The 15,861-nt window shown below is 32.3% G+C and overlaps 2 protein-coding genes across 2 annotated transcripts; one reads left to right on the top strand and one right to left on the bottom strand.

Moving 5' to 3' along the window:
* The first annotated feature begins 771 nt into the window (after nt 1-771).
* Nucleotides 772-12,911, top strand: LOC111274399 (beta-amyrin synthase-like). Its single transcript, XM_022859022.2, has 18 exons — nt 772-989; nt 7,839-8,024; nt 8,191-8,280; nt 8,393-8,590; nt 8,700-8,784; nt 8,936-9,102; nt 9,223-9,411; nt 9,510-9,623; nt 9,831-9,950; nt 10,048-10,170; nt 10,388-10,486; nt 10,660-10,716; nt 10,856-10,902; nt 11,119-11,262; nt 11,341-11,518; nt 11,950-12,030; nt 12,115-12,198; nt 12,588-12,911. Exons 1-18 carry the CDS (start codon nt 789-791, stop codon nt 12,708-12,710), a joined length of 2,286 nt encoding a protein of 761 aa, XP_022714757.2. The 5' UTR covers nt 772-788; the 3' UTR covers nt 12,711-12,911.
* Nucleotides 12,912-13,360: 449 nt separating this feature from the next.
* LOC111274400 (F-box protein At5g51380-like) lies at nt 13,361-15,535 on the bottom strand. Its single transcript, XM_022859023.2, has one exon. The coding sequence runs from the start codon at nt 15,356-15,358 to the stop codon at nt 13,640-13,642; it is 1,719 nt and encodes a 572-aa protein (XP_022714758.2). The 5' UTR covers nt 15,359-15,535; the 3' UTR covers nt 13,361-13,639.
* Nucleotides 15,536-15,861: the final 326 nt, after the last annotated feature.

Raw genomic sequence — 15,861 nt, 5'->3', positions numbered from 1 at the left:
TTTTGTATGCAAATTATAATAACCAATATATATGATTAATTGGAAAGTTAAACTTATAGCTATTTAGCGGGATTTTTTTTTTTTTTTTGTTAAAAGTCTCCCTTTTCCTTTTTTTTTTTTTTTTTTTGTTTCATCTTCATTTAAGGATGATGATGTCAATAAAGGTATTTAAAATTTAGTTTTAACTAAATTAATCGATTGAATTAATTTAATTCAATTAATTAATTAATTATAAAATTAATTTCAAATGATTATAATTTTTTTTATTTTTAGTTAATTTAGCTTAAAAACTGAATTAATCAAATTAATTAAAATATAAAATTGAATAGGACCATTTCATTTATAAGTTGTTAGAGTTATTAATTTAATACTTTAATCTTTAAATATTTTATTAGATAATTTTATTTATTTGGTTTCAAATATAAGATATTAAGAGTTTAAATTATAACTTAATTCTAATTTTATTTGATTAATTAAAAATTAATCAAATAATTTTGGTTAACTGAATTTTTAAAATTAATAAATTCTATTCTATTAATAAAAATAAGATAAAATAATTTAATTGGACATTCATCAAAATTGACCGAATAAACATCAAATGCGAAAGACGGTATCGTCAAATCTATTTAAGTTCGAGGTTTCGTTCACCAAAGACATAGCCTAAAGTACTTTGCCATTGTTCTTCTTTCTTGTTCAACTATATCAACTACAAAATTTACTTTGATAAGCTCAGTTCTTAACCCCACATCCCTCTGGCAAGAGAAAGAAAAAGAAAGGCCTTTGGGAGAATGTGGAGGCTGAAGATAGGAGAAGGAGGCACTGACCCGTACCTTTACAGCACTAACAATTTCTTGGGAAGACAGACATGGGAGTTTGATCCTAATGCAGGCACCCCTGAAGAGCGAGCTGAGGTTGAAGAAGCTCGCCAAAATTTCTACAACAATCGAAACCACGTCCAGGCCAGTTCTGATCTCTTCTGGCAAATGCAGGTATAATTTTTTTTTTTTCTTTTGTACAAAGGGAGTAGAATAATCCTGCCATCAAACTAATCTAGGCAAGAAAACACTAAAAATATGGTATACTTTAAATGCCATCGAACTGATAATTTTTGAGCAGCAAAAAATAACGTTAAGGATTATATATATATATTGTTCTCCATATTCTTTTAAAATAATATCTACTAAATAAGTCTTTAAATTTTATTAAAAAATAGAAATATGTTTATAATATTTTATTGCATGAAATAAAAGTTATAAATTTTTATTTTATTATAATTAGAATTTTTATAGTATAAAAAATTCTTGCTACAGTCTTAACTCGAAACTAACTAGTAATATTGATCCATTTTCTATTTGATTTTGTTAAGAGTTACTGAAGTACTACTACTTAATCAAACTTTCTTTCACTCACAATGACTCTAAGTACAAATTTTGGGATATTGGATGGTTTTGTAACAAAATGCCAAAAATATTAGCTCAAGTTGTCAATATTTAGTCACGTAGCTTATTAATAAAGTGTTGGATTAGTTTCATTGATCATGATTTAAATTTTGATATTTTAAATATAAAAAAAATATTAATTCAAGTTTTAAATATGATATTTCGTTCGTTTTGGATCCATTTTTATTTTTTGGCTTTCTTTCTAGTTTAAGAAATTCGATTGGTTTACCGTGCACTAATGCCACCACCATTAAAAAAAAAAAAAAAAAGGATACAACTACATTTAAGTTATTATTTTTTTATATTAAGGATGGAAAGATTCCAATTCAGCTTTTTGAACTTCAAAATATATGTTACAGCAATATTATAGAAACTGTCATAACGGTTTTGGGATCGTCAGACGTAATGTGTTTTAAAATAAAAAAAAATAAAAAAGAGTCACCACTAATCTTTGTTAGGGTGTGATTGGTCACCCCAAAATTTATCTTTTTAATAAAATTATAAAAACGGATTTAAAATTTATCAAAAAGATAAATTTTGGTCTACAAAAAATCAAGTTGGGTTTGGAAATCGGTTATGTGTGAGGAAGGATTAGCACCCTCACAACGCCCATAAATTGGTATCATTTAATTATGCGCTATTTTCAGTGTTGAATAAAAATGGTTTTGATTTAAAATTTAATACTAATTTTCTTCGTTTTAAAAAATATTTTTGCTAAAATTTTTATTTAGAAATATTGAAAAAATTTTTAAGTTAAAGAATTATCTTAAAATTTTTCAATATTTAGGCAGAATTTAAAATAACTCTTTTTGCTTAAAATTTAACATAATAATCCTTAAAATGAAATAACACTCTTTATAGAAAATTGTTGGTGACTCTCCAATATCTAGGCAGAGTACCAAGAATTATTTCTTTCGGAATGTTATTTTTTTTATTTTGTAATATCACAATTTTTTTAAAAAAAGTATTATTTTTTTATTATAAAATATTTTATCACCAAGTAGTAAATAAAAATTAAAAAGAGAATAGTGCAAATAATTACTGATAATAACATACTAACGTATGTATGCCAATGAATGTTATGTAGGATGAGATGCAATTTAAAAGTTGGATTCTTAAGTATAATGAAGCCACCCCGACTCTCCAACATCTAGGCAAAACTTAGGTGCGACTGTTTATATTTAAGATCCCAATTTACTGTTATACTTTTTATTCATTAATCTTATTATCAATGCGAATTACGAAATCGTATGAAAAGACTTAACGAAGTAAAGTTTCCTAAATACCCCATTATTTAGGCTGCATTCGAGAATAAATTACTTCAAATGAGATTTTCACATGTTTCTTTAAGATTTTTAGAAGATTTTGAGTAAGGGCTTGAGTAGAGATTTTAAAGGTTTGGTTTTAAGGTTTAGAGGGTTTTAAGGCTTGAATATATGGAAGGTTTAGGGTTTTGATTTTAGAGTTTGGAGATTTTAGGGTTTGGGTTTTGGGGTTTGGGGTTTTGATTTAAGGGTTTGGATTTTAGGGATTTTAGTTTTTGGGGTTTGGATTTTAAGGTTTCAGATTTAAGGGATTTTAGATTTTTAGGGGTTTCAGATTTTAAGATTTTGGATTTTAGGGGATTTTACAAACCTAGGATTTTGCAAATTAAAAAATAGTGTTTAAGGTTTCGTTTTTAAGAAAATACGAACATCTCTAAAAATCTTCAACCTCTAGGCGAATTTTCGAAGCAAGTTCGATTTAAGTGATTTTTAAAAATTAATTAAAAATTTCTTATATATATATATTTTAAAAATTTATTAATAATAATTCTCCAACATCTAGGCGAAATTATTTCTTTAAAAAAATATTTTTTATTCCTTCCAACATCTAGGCAGGAAAAACAACAATAATAATTATTATTATTTTTTGAATATTTTTAATATATATTTTTAGTCGTTTTCATTTTTATTATTAAAACAATGAGACATTTATTTTAACAAATTTAGAAATTTATCATGCAAGAATAAATGAAAAAAAAAACTCAAAATAATAAAATAATAATATAAAAAAATTAAAAAACAAAATTTTTTTAACTTGAATCGGATTGGTCAACGGTTTGGTCAACTTTGGTCTGGATCGGTCTGACCGATTCTGCGGTTCAGTCAATGGTTCGGGCTAGCGGTCTACGGTTCGGTCCGGATCAAATCGATTCAATTGGACCAATCAGCAGCTATTGGAAGAGCGGGTCCATAGGTCGGGTTACGCGGATCCCGAGTCAAACTCGGGTCAATGCGCAGATCTTTCTTGGCCTAAAACGATGTCGTTTTGCTTTTTAGTCTTTTATATATAACTGAAATTTTTTTTTCTTCATTCTATTTTTGTTTCAAAAAAAAAATGGGGGAAAGCTCTGAGGAAAGCTTTAGAGCTCTCTCACCGTCCGGTCGTCGAACCACCATCGACCGCCGTTTGGGTCACCGTCAGCGATCTCTGTCGGTGGTCGTCGATGATCGAAAATTACCAAAATACTCCCAGAAGCGCTCTTAAATGTGCTATTCCTAGATCTAACCTTCTTTTTGTCGAAAATAGCCTCGATCAGAGTAGATCGGGGCTCAAAGTTTCTATTTCCCATTTTTTCTTTTTTTTTTTTTGTTTTGTTTTGTTGAAACAAGACTGACGTGATTTTTTTTGCTTTTGCAAGTAACTTTGGCGCTGGATTCCTCCCTGCGGGGAGGACTGTTTGTCTTTATTTTTTTATTTCTATTTTTGGGTTTCTGTTTGGGTATGGGTTTGGTGTGGTGTTTGGGGTTGTTGAAGGAAGAGGCTTGGAGGTTTCGAGGATCTGTTCGAAGGCTTTTCGAGAAGGGTCTGTTCCTTGTCTAAGAGTTTTTGAAAAAGGAGGGTCCGACCGAGCCTTTGAAAATGGGGGATTTTTAAGAAGTTCTAAAAGGGAACAGGTGGTGGCTATATGATGGCTGTAGGCTGGTGAGCGTGGGCAGCTAGTGGTGGCTGCAGGGTGGTTGGTGCTAGGCATCAGTCGCCCTGCTTTTCTACCATTTTTTGTTTCTCTTTTTTTATTTTTTTATTTTTTTATAAAATTAATAATTATTATTTTTTAAAAAATATATATTTATTATTATTATTAATATAATTATTAATATTAAACTAAAATGAAAACAGTAGACCCGGACAAAATCGGTGTCTACAGAAACAAATGTATTGGTTGCATCTTTGTGTTATTATTGTTTTTTAATTAGTGCATTAAAAATTTTTGGTGTGGTATTAATTATAGTGATTTAAATTTATGATTATGGTTGAAATATTGATAAGATATTAGTCCCTTCATCCTAAAACCAAATAGAGTTAAATAGGATTCACGGAAGAGTTAAGGAGGATAAATATGAAATTTAGTTTTTTTTGTTCATATAATTTTTTAAAAGATAATATTTAATAGATCTGAATTTGAATTTCAACACTTATAATTTTTTCTTTTATTATCAGAGACTTTTTATGAAAAAAAAGTAAGAGGATAATTAAATACCAAGTGACCATGATGGAAAGAGATGTATCTAACAAACATTTGTAGAAATAATAGATGATTTCTTAAAAAAAAAAGGGTAATGGGTGATTTAGAAGAAAATTAGATACAAAGTTTAGAGAGAAAAGTGTGGATTACAAAATATGAGGAAAAAATCAAATTAATAATCATCGAGGAGAAAATATATAAGGCAAAAAAAAAGGATAAAATTGGTGCAACAATTTCATGAATGGTAATAAATGTTTACAATAAGAAAATTTTAATGTGATACTGTACTACATGTTATGTTAAAATTAATAGATACATATTATACTAAGTAATCGCTAATTTAATTGAATGAGATTCGAGTGATAATTGACATGTTTTACTAGTTATTATGACATGTAATTGATAGAAGGAAAACAAAAAGAACAGAAATAAGAAAAAAAATGTTGAGAAATCAACATGTACGCGTAGCACACAAACATAAAATAGTAAGTTCAATGCAAGAATAAAAATAAATAAATATATTTGTGTTGGCCGTACACAAAATGATCTACTTCAAACCTAATTTATTACCAAATAAATCTTTATAACTATGAAGCTTTTAAAATGAGAATAATCACCAAAAACTTCTTATTCAAAACTTAATCGAAAATCTAATTACATTCTTTTAATAATCTACTCATTTAGTTATTCTTTTGGTGTCTAACTATCTGACATTACTAAACTAAAACTAAAGTATCTTATTTATAAATGTGAAATCTCTTATATTTTTACTAAACTCCTGATGTGGGATATAAAACAAACTATCAACTTTTATAACTTTACTCAACTTTCGATGTGGGATTAAGAGATTCAAGGCAAATCGCAACAAATTCTTCATTAACTTGAATCTTCAAATACTTTAATAGTATTTGCAAAGTTGACATGCCTACCCTTTTTCTTTTCTTTCGTCATAAGAATCCCAACAACTGAGCCTCTATCAAGCATGTACAAGTAATTTTTAATCATATTCCCTTGTAGAATCACATTACTATTCTTGTACACTTTACATCAATTATTTTGTCGATAGTATGTATATCCACAAGAAGCTAGTTCACTCAAAGTAATCAAATTATAGTTGTAACTCAGTACATACCTTACATGACGAAGAGTCCTAACAACACCATTAAGATGAACACTCCCAATGCCTTGAATTTGTACGTTTTCATTATTGGTAACCATAATATCCCTATACTTCTCATTCTTTTCTAATTCCATAAAGCAATTCTTATCATTATACACATAGACTATAGCAACTAAATCCAAAACTTAACTTTTATCACCTTTCAAAGTTTGAGTCTGATCCACACAAGTCGTTAAAAGGACTTCATCATCATCAGAAACAATAGTAGCAGTATCACTCTTTCCTTCATTCAATTTTTTCTCGTCATTCGCTCTTTTGAAAGCAGCTATATCCCTTTTCAACTTCTTGTAATATATTTGGATATGTTTTTTTTCATCACAATAATAACATTCTATATCACTGTAATTTGTCTCTTAACTTGGATCTCTCTCTTGATCCATCAATCCTCTTTTGAGTCCTCCCTCAATCTCTTCATCCATCAACCCTTTCTTAAGTCTTTATTCGATCAAAACCCTTTACAACTAGTGCATTCCCTCAAAGTGATGAGTTTCCTTTCGTTCTCATGCAATAAAGGAATCACATCATCCAATTTCAAAGTAAACTTGGACATTAACAAAGTCTGAATTAAAAGTCTCTAGGACTTAGGCAAAGATAACAACAAAATTAAAGCCTTGTCTTCATCTTCTAACTCATCAACAAAAATAGCCAATAATTGAGAAACTAACATATTAAACTCATTTAGGTGATTACAAAAACTTATACTTTCTTTCATTTTTAGAGAATATAGATCTATTTTCAAACATAATTTGTTAGTCAACGACTTTGATGTATAAATACCCTCAAACTTATCCCACAAACTGTTTGGAGTACTTTCAATCAACATATTGCACTTTATCTTTGGGGCTAATGCAAGTATTAACAGTTTTCTTCTAAATTCTACTCCAATTACTGTTAGACATTCCCTTAGGCTTACTACTCTCTAATGCATGATCTAACCTTATTTTACTAACAGATTTTAAATCATATTTTGTCATAACATAAAATTATTTTTTTCATCAAATAAAAGAATATCAAATTTAGACATAGTCATACTACACATACTTTATGTAAACATTTTAAAATATTTGCACTGTCTTCACGATTTCTTAAACTTATCTTTTCTCACGTCTTGAATCTCGCTCTAATACCACTTGTCTGAAAATCATTACGTGCACAGTACTCACACACAAAATATCAAGCTTAAAACAAGAATAAGAATATATAAATATATTTGTTTCGGCCTAACACAAAATGACCTACTCCAAACTCAATCCACTAACAAATAAATTTTTACAACTGTGAGATTTTTGGAATGAAAAAAGTTACTAAAAACTTTTTACTCAACTCTTAAAACCTAATTACATCCTTTAATAGCCTACTCATATAGCTATTCTCTTGGTGTCTAACTATCTAAAATTATTGAATGAAAACCAATACATCTTATTTATAAGGATAAAATCTCTTATACCTTTACTAAACTCTCGATATGGGATACAATATAAACTTTCAACTCTTTTAACTTTACTCAACTTTATATATGAGATTAAAAAATTCAAAACAAACATTAACAAAAAGGACATCTTTTTCTCTATTTTATTGTGGCATGTGTTACAAGTTATTCTGACGTATGGTTGAGTTAGAGTCAGATTTTAAGTGATACTGTCCCGCTGACCTGGATATATATAAAATATGTATATTTTATTATTTATATAATTTCGTCTAATGATTGCAGGCCATAAAAGAGAAAAACTTCAAACAAACAATACCCCAAGTAAAGATTAAGGATGGTGAGGAAATCACACGTGAAACAGCTACAGCCGCATTAAGGAGAAGTGTTCACCTGTTGTCAGCCCTGCAAGCAAGTGATGGCCACTGGCCTGCTGAGAATGCTGGTCCAATGTTCTTTTCTCCTCCTTTGGTGATTAATTACTTCTTTTTTCCTCTGCTGAGAATACTGGTCCAACGTTTTTTTTTGTGAGATGGATAGAATTAACAATTTTCATATAATATAAGCTATACATTAAAAATGCAGTTGTACGTAATTGACTCTTTCTAATTAAGATGAAAGTGAAACAAAATTGCAGGCCATGGCTTTGTACATTACAGGGCATCTTAACACTGTATTCTCAGCAGAGCATCGGAGAGAAATTCTCCGTTACATATACTGTCATCAGGTGCATGAATGACTGCTTTGTTAGTTTTATCGAAAACATGTTCTTGCTTAAATTAACTTAATCATCCATTTCAAATATATACATTAATGTATATATGTTATCTATACCATAGAATGAAGATGGTGGGTGGGGATTACACATAGAGGGTCACAGCATCATGTTTAGCACTGCTCTCAACTACATTTGCATGCGTTTGCTTGGGGAAGGGCCTGATGGTGGCCAAGAAAATGCTTGTGAGAGAGCAAGAAAATGGATTCTTGACCGTGGTGGTGTAACAACCATACCATCTTGGGGAAAAACATGGCTATCGGTATATATTTGTCATATTTACTACAGGTACTAAATGTTGTTCTCGAACATTGTTTCTAGAGAACCAGAATTAACTAAATTTTGTTTCAAATGATTATTCTTTGTTGAAGATCCTTGGTCTGTTTGAGTGGTCTGGCTGCCATCCCATGCCCCCAGAGTTTTGGGTCCTTCCTTCTTATTTCCCCGTTAGTCCAGGTTCGCAAATTTTCGATATGATATTAAATTATTGGGTTTTTAATTGATTTCTGCTTAACTAGCTTTAAATAAGTGCATGAGTTTCACACCTTGATATTAAAATCTGATTGCATTTTAATTAATTAATTACCCTATTCTTGGATTGATGCAGCAAAATTGTTGTGTTACTGTCGCGTGACCTACTTGCCTATGTCGTATTTATATGGGAAAAAATTTGTTGGTCCAATCACACCTCTCATCCTACAATTGAAAGAAGAACTCCATATTGAACCATATCATCAAATTAATTGGAGCCAAAAGCGCCATTTATGTGCAAAGGTGTGTCTACTAGATTTGCTATACACCAAAGAATTCATATGTACATCATACAAAATCACATTATTTCCTCAAGAAATCCACGCATTTGGATGATCTGAGTAATGAAACTTTTCATCGCAGGAGGATCTTTACTATCCCCATACTTTGATACAAACGTTACTATGGGACAGCCTTTACACATTTACAGAGCCTCTCCTTTCTCGATGGCCCTTTAACAAGTTGAGAGAAAAGGCTCTCCAAATAACAATGGACCATATTCATTATGAAGATGAATGCAGCAGATACATTACCATTGGATGTGTGGAAAAGGTAATCTAATTGGATATGGAAATTTTTTAGATAATATTTATTTGTGATGTAATGACTATTTCAACCCTCATATGCTAATTGGAACTTGGATTAAGCAGCCTTTATTCATGCTTGCTTGTTGGGTCGAAGATCCCACCGGGGATTATTTTAAAAAGCACCTTGCTAGGATTGCAGACTACTTATGGGTTGCAGAAGATGGAATGAAGATGCAGGTTGGTGAAAATTTTATCCATCGTATTCTCTAGCTGAAACATGCATAATCAATCTTACTAAAGTCGGTAATTTTGAATCACAATGCATTGTCTTGAATGTGATTCTGTAAATTTATTAATTTAAACTTAATTAACTTCATAACTTAGCTTGAACCCCGACAACGTACGTTTTGGTTCTAGAATTTGGTATCTGTTATGTACATGCAGAGTTTTGGAAGTCAAGTTTCGGATTCTGCTTTTGCTATTCAAGCTTTGCTTGCCAGTGATCTTACTAACGAAATTGGACCTACACTTATGAAAGGACACTACTTCCTGAAGCATTCTCAGGTTCCAATTCATGTCCTAATTAAAAGCATTCTCATAATGGTTGTGGTGTTTGTGAAATTCTTTTGCTTGATCATTCTGTACCACTTAAAATCTGAAGGTCAAGGATAATCCTCCTGGTGACTTTAAACGAATGTTCAGACACATTTCTAAAGGATCATGGACCTTTTCTGATCAAGATCATGGATGGCAAGTTTCTGACTGCAGTGCAGAAAGTTTGAAGGTAATTGATTTTGGCCAAATACAATGCTAAACTTTATCTCCATTTAGGTTCAAAGGATTTAAAATCTGAACTTCAACTTGTGAGTCTCAGAATTGAATTTCTTGGATAAGCTGGTGGGGTTTATTTTATCAAAGGAAAAAAAAAACTCTGATTAAGTAATTTCTAGGCCAACATTCAGTGCCAACACTCCTAACAACAGGTATTTATTGTTCTACAGTGTTGCCTATATTTCTCTAAGATGCGACCGGAAATAGTTGGTGAGAAAATGGAACCAGAGAAATTCTATAATGCTGTCAATGTTGTATTATCATTACAGGTAATTGTGCCTTTGGATTCTGCTTTACTTGGAAAATGTACTTACAATTTCCAATAGTAACTTGAATGGCAGAAAATGATAAATGGTATTCCAAATTAATTTCCCAAAAGCTTTGACTTGTACGACTACATATCTTGATTTCAATCTGTAACAGCCTCATAAAATTATTGCAGAGTGAAAATGGTGGCTTCACGAGATGGGAGCCAGCAAAAGCTGGGTTATGGATGGAGGTAGCTATATATTCCAGCATATATTTTCCAATTTATCACAATATTAAAATATATATGTTTTTAGCTTGCTTCCACTGTGCGCCAATGGAGACATTTTTGACCAGTACATTCTTTCTTTTTTTTTGGTTATGCTCCTCAGTGGCTCAATCCTGTGGAGTTTCTTGAGGACAATGTCATTGAGCATGAGTAAGGGCCATAACTTCTATTTGTAACTCTGTAAGAAATGCTAATTTTGTCATCAATGAAGGAGACCAAAAATGATCCAAAGGATTATCCATTGGCTCAATTTAGTCTCCTGCTTTTCGGACTTCATAGCAGTTATATGTCGCACAGCAGTATACAGCCCTTAATTTGTATACCAATACCCTAGTTGACTAAAAAAAGGATTATGGATTGATCCAGGTACGTGGAGTGCACGGCGTCCGCAATCCATGCACTAGTTCTTTTTATGGAGTCTTACCCTGGTCACCGGAAAATAGAGATTGAGAAATGCATCAGCAAAGCTGTTCAGTACCTTGAAAACACACAAAAGCCTGATGGTTCATGGCATGTTCGCTCATAGAAATATTATTCGGTTAATTCATTCAGAAATGCAGGATATTAAAACTAATCAATTACATTCAGGTACGGTGGTTGGGGTGTTTGCTTCATTTATGCAACATGGTTTGCACTCGGAGGTTTAGCTGCTGCTGGCAAGAGTTACAACAATTGTCTGGCCGTGCGTAAAGGACTTGATTTTCTACTTGAAACACAAACAGATGATGGGGGTTGGGGAGAGAGCTATCTTTCCTGTCCAAACAAGGTAATCATTTTTGCTTATATGAATCATGTTTCTCTGTCAAGTTTTTCTTGACAAATAGTACTCGCTGTATATTAATGGTCCAACTCCAACCATTCACCTCATTGTTTCCCAAATTATGTAAGTATAAAGAGGTGGAAGTGGAACCTGGATCATAATTTAGTTAGTTTATGCTAAGAGGTTGCGTCTATTAAATTTGGAGTTTAAATCTCAACATTTATAATTTTTTTTTTATCGTTGAACCTTCCTTTATATATTAAAAAAAAATTGAAGTAGCCTTGATCTCTTGAATTAATCCATGAAAAATGGAAATTCAAACTTATTGAACTAGGGTTCTAGATAAAATTAGCCTTACTGTTTTAAAATCCCATCTTTCCGTAGAGATTCAAATCAACGACTTTCAAATTAAAATTCAAGTTTTCTTCAACTCGCAGGTATATACACCTCTCGAAGGAAAGAGCTCAAATTTGGTGCAAACTGCAATGGCCTTGATGGGTTTAATTCACGGAGGACAGGTTACTTTTATTTAACAAATACTAGCTAATATCTCTTAAGTCAGTCTTGATAAATAAATTATTCTTACCATTTAATTATAATAGGCAAAACGAGATCCTAGTCCCCTACATCGTGCTGCAAAGCTTTTGATCAATTCTCAACTACCAGATGGTGATTTTCCCCAACAGGTAACTTAGAAAATAGAGGATTAAAGACAATTATCATTTGTTTAAAGGGAGAGATGTTTGAACTTTGAATGCAGTAGTGTTGAATGCATGAGAATTTTAGCAACTTGTAAAGGAATGAGGCACATACACAAAAAGTTTGTTATCCCTTGACCTTTAAATGCCAAATGTAGTCATTTTTTCAAGATCTCAAGATAAGCTTCTTTAGAGATCTGATTCACTGATGAATTTCTACCAGAAGAGGTTGACAATAAAAAAACACCAATTAAAGGAAAAACTCACAGTACAGAGTCACGAAAAAACAGACAAAAAAAGGGAATTTTGGCCTAAAATCCATGAAATATGATAGTTACAAATGTCTACTTGGAAATTTTGATACTTCTTTGCGGCAGGAAATGATGGGAGTTTTCATGAGGAATTGCACACAACACTACGCATCATATAGGAAAAGTATCACAACCTGGGCCCTGGCTGAATATTGCAAGCATGTTCCATTGCCTTCAAAAAGCATTTGATGAAGAAGATGATATCCAGCAAGATTATCATAAATAAAGTTGCTAATGAAAATACTTTTAGATGTTTATTTATGCATATATATTATGTGCCTATGTAACTGTTTGAACCAGAGACTTGGTGCGAGCCATAACTAATTCCTTTTACGGTTACCATAGATAATGTTGGAGTTATTGGTATTGAAAATAAACTTGGCATTCATTTAAAAATATAATACTAATAAACAAAAGAAGTTCACTCTGCTACCAAAAGAATGACAAAAAAGAAATGGAAAACTCTAGGTGGCACCAGACAAAGCCTGACCTATGTAACACGGAAAGAGTGGTGGCTCGTCTTTTTTGGAGCCCTTAACCATGAGCTTCGTAGGCTTGGCTTTGTCATGGGCCTTAAGCCCTGGAGAATAGTGGGCATATCACCAGCATTTGTATAGAACAATGCTACTAAAATGGAATTCAAACTAAAATTTATTGTGAAAACAGACACATGTTTGCGAGAGAGCAAATTAACTCACAAATGCATTTCCCGTGCAGAAAAACTTGAGCCATCAAGCACACTTAACAAATGACCCCTCGAATAAGAGTAAAGTGATCTATTAGAACCAACCCGCCATTCTAAATAAATCAACGGAACAAATAAATTAGAACACTGAATCTGTAGAATATGGAGAGTACCGATGGTATTTTGAATGGTAAAAGATATTTACTGTTACAACTCATTATCGAAACTCACCATACTATTACAAATCACTACTATTCAAACTCATTTCTTATTTTTCACACAAGACTACTTCACTCTTGAACTCTTCTTGTATTTGAATTTGCTACAACAGTGTATGATTTGAAACTAATAACAAATACTTACTTATAGTTGCCTAGAACAAATTACTAGAACATGCAGTTGCACACATTGATATTTAATTTCTGTGGAAAAGCTATCCTTTACGAACTAAACATCCATGGCGCAAGAAAAATTCCCTTTGGTTTACAGTAGGTACAGAACCACATGGCGGGGTAATTTTTCTCAAAGATGGCCTTGAAAGCACCATCCAAACTACAATATCTACACTCACATTATTACACCATCTCAAATTCATTTCTTTCAATGCTTTGCAGTTTACAACCACACCTTCAACTCCTCTTGCAGTCACATTCAAGCAACCTTCCAAATTCAAATGTGATAGCCGACAACATCTCTTCCCAATCAAAGTCAATGCTTCATCGGTAATTCCCAACCCCTCTGCCTCTAAAACTTCTAGTTTAGGAAGTTCAAAGTCGATTTCAAGATTCTTAACCCCTTCGCATCTACTAATCTCTAAGCACCTAATCTGCAAACAACTCTTCAAAACAGCCAAGATGCCTTCTTCTGTAATACCCGAGCAATAGGTAACATCAAGCACTTCTATATTAGGGCAAACATGTGCTGCCATTTTTATGCATTCATCATTCAAACTATTATTCCAAGCAAAGTGTAATGACTTGACTCGAGGATTCACCACAATTTCAGTTGGAAATTCTTCAACCCCTAGATTTGTTCTCTCCATATTGATAGTGCTTAGCAAAGGACAGTTCCTTGTGAGATTGAAGAAGGTTGAACTCGTTAGCTTGGAGCATAGACTAAGGTTTATAAAGGTTAAATTACCAAGAAACTTTGTTAATTCTAACATGGACTCATCATTGAGAAAATTTGCTCCTTCAAGATCTAAGTACGTAAGAAACTGGTACTTAGATAAAAGAAGATAAATCCCATCAAATGTAAAACAAACGCAACGAGAGAGAACAAGCTTATGCAATGGAAGGCATGCTTCAGCAACTGAACACAACAATTCATCAGATATAAAGGAATTGGAGAGATCAAGCTCGCATAAACTTCTCGCATATGCAAACGAATCCTTAAAACATACATCTATAGATGGAATTCCAATTCCATTCATGAAAATCGACTTCAAATTACCACTTGTACACATAGTCAAAGCAATTCCATTCTGGGTAATAAAATCGCAATCACGAATCCCAATTTCACTCAGAAACAAACAATTCAACGACAAACTAACAAGAGCTTGATCGGTTATAAAGGTATTACCAGAAAGATCAATCTTTCGCAATCTTCTGAGCGTTGAGGCCAAACCAAGGATCCCAAAATCGGTAACCAAACTCGGAAAACTTTTCGAATCCACCGATCGGTTAGGGGAAAACCCGGATCCAAGGTCAGGGTAGCTAATATCCACCACTTCAAGAAAAGGGAAACAATTCCCAATCTCAATCAAATCAGAGTCTTTCAAAGACCCAATGTTTGAGCAATTCAATTCCGTCAAATTCTTCATCTTGGAACCCAACTGTTTCAAAACCAACAGAGGAAAACTCTTCTGGTTTGAAACGTCGAGGGATTTCAAGGGCAACCCAGACTGCGAAATCTGGGAAAGAACAGAATCGAGATTGCCGTGGAAGTCACGGAAAACGATCGTTGTTAGGTTCGGGAAGCGGAGGAGGAGACGAGGGAGGGATTCCAGGGTTGGGTCAGTGATTGTGAGAGTCCGACGGAGATGATTGGTGATGGAAAGAAATCGGTTGCAGACCAAAGAAAGAGGCTCGAAATAGCGATGGTGTTCTAAGAAACTGAAAATTGATTCCCAGCATTCCTCTGGTAATTCCATTATAGATTTCTTTCAGTGGTAGAGAAAATGAATAAGCAAGGCCAGAGAAAGAGAAAAGAAACAAGTGACTGTAAACTATAGAAGCAGCTGGATAACGGGCAAGATCATCGGCAAAGATCCATATAGTGCAAAAATTTTTGGGCTTTGTTCTGAATTTCAAAACGCAGTTGATGATTATTTCGTACTTGAAACCTTTTTTTTTGTTAACTTTATTTGCTATTGGTGGGGTATGTATTTCATTTCTTTTTCTTTTACGCTCCATAACGGTCATCGATCCGTTAGTTCATTGCTATTGGCTACTTTTTTTATTTTATTTGGAAACAATTCCAACCTACCCTTTAAGGGGAGAAATTTTATTTTAAAATTTTCAAATTCAAATTTTAGTACAAGTAAAGTGAAATTTCTAAAATGCTAGAATTAGTTCATACAAATTATTGCTAAAAATCTTGGTATATCCAAAAATATTAGTAATTTAATTGTAATATATATTTGTATAAAATATA

Source organism: Durio zibethinus, chromosome 26 (genome assembly GCF_047325235.1).
Source record: "Durio zibethinus cultivar Kanyao isolate XHJ-2024 chromosome 26, ASM4732523v1, whole genome shotgun sequence".
Lineage (NCBI taxonomy): Eukaryota > Viridiplantae > Streptophyta > Magnoliopsida > Malvales > Malvaceae > Durio > Durio zibethinus.
The sequence above is the reverse complement of the archived record's forward strand: the minus strand, read 5'-3'. Positions and strand labels throughout refer to the sequence as shown.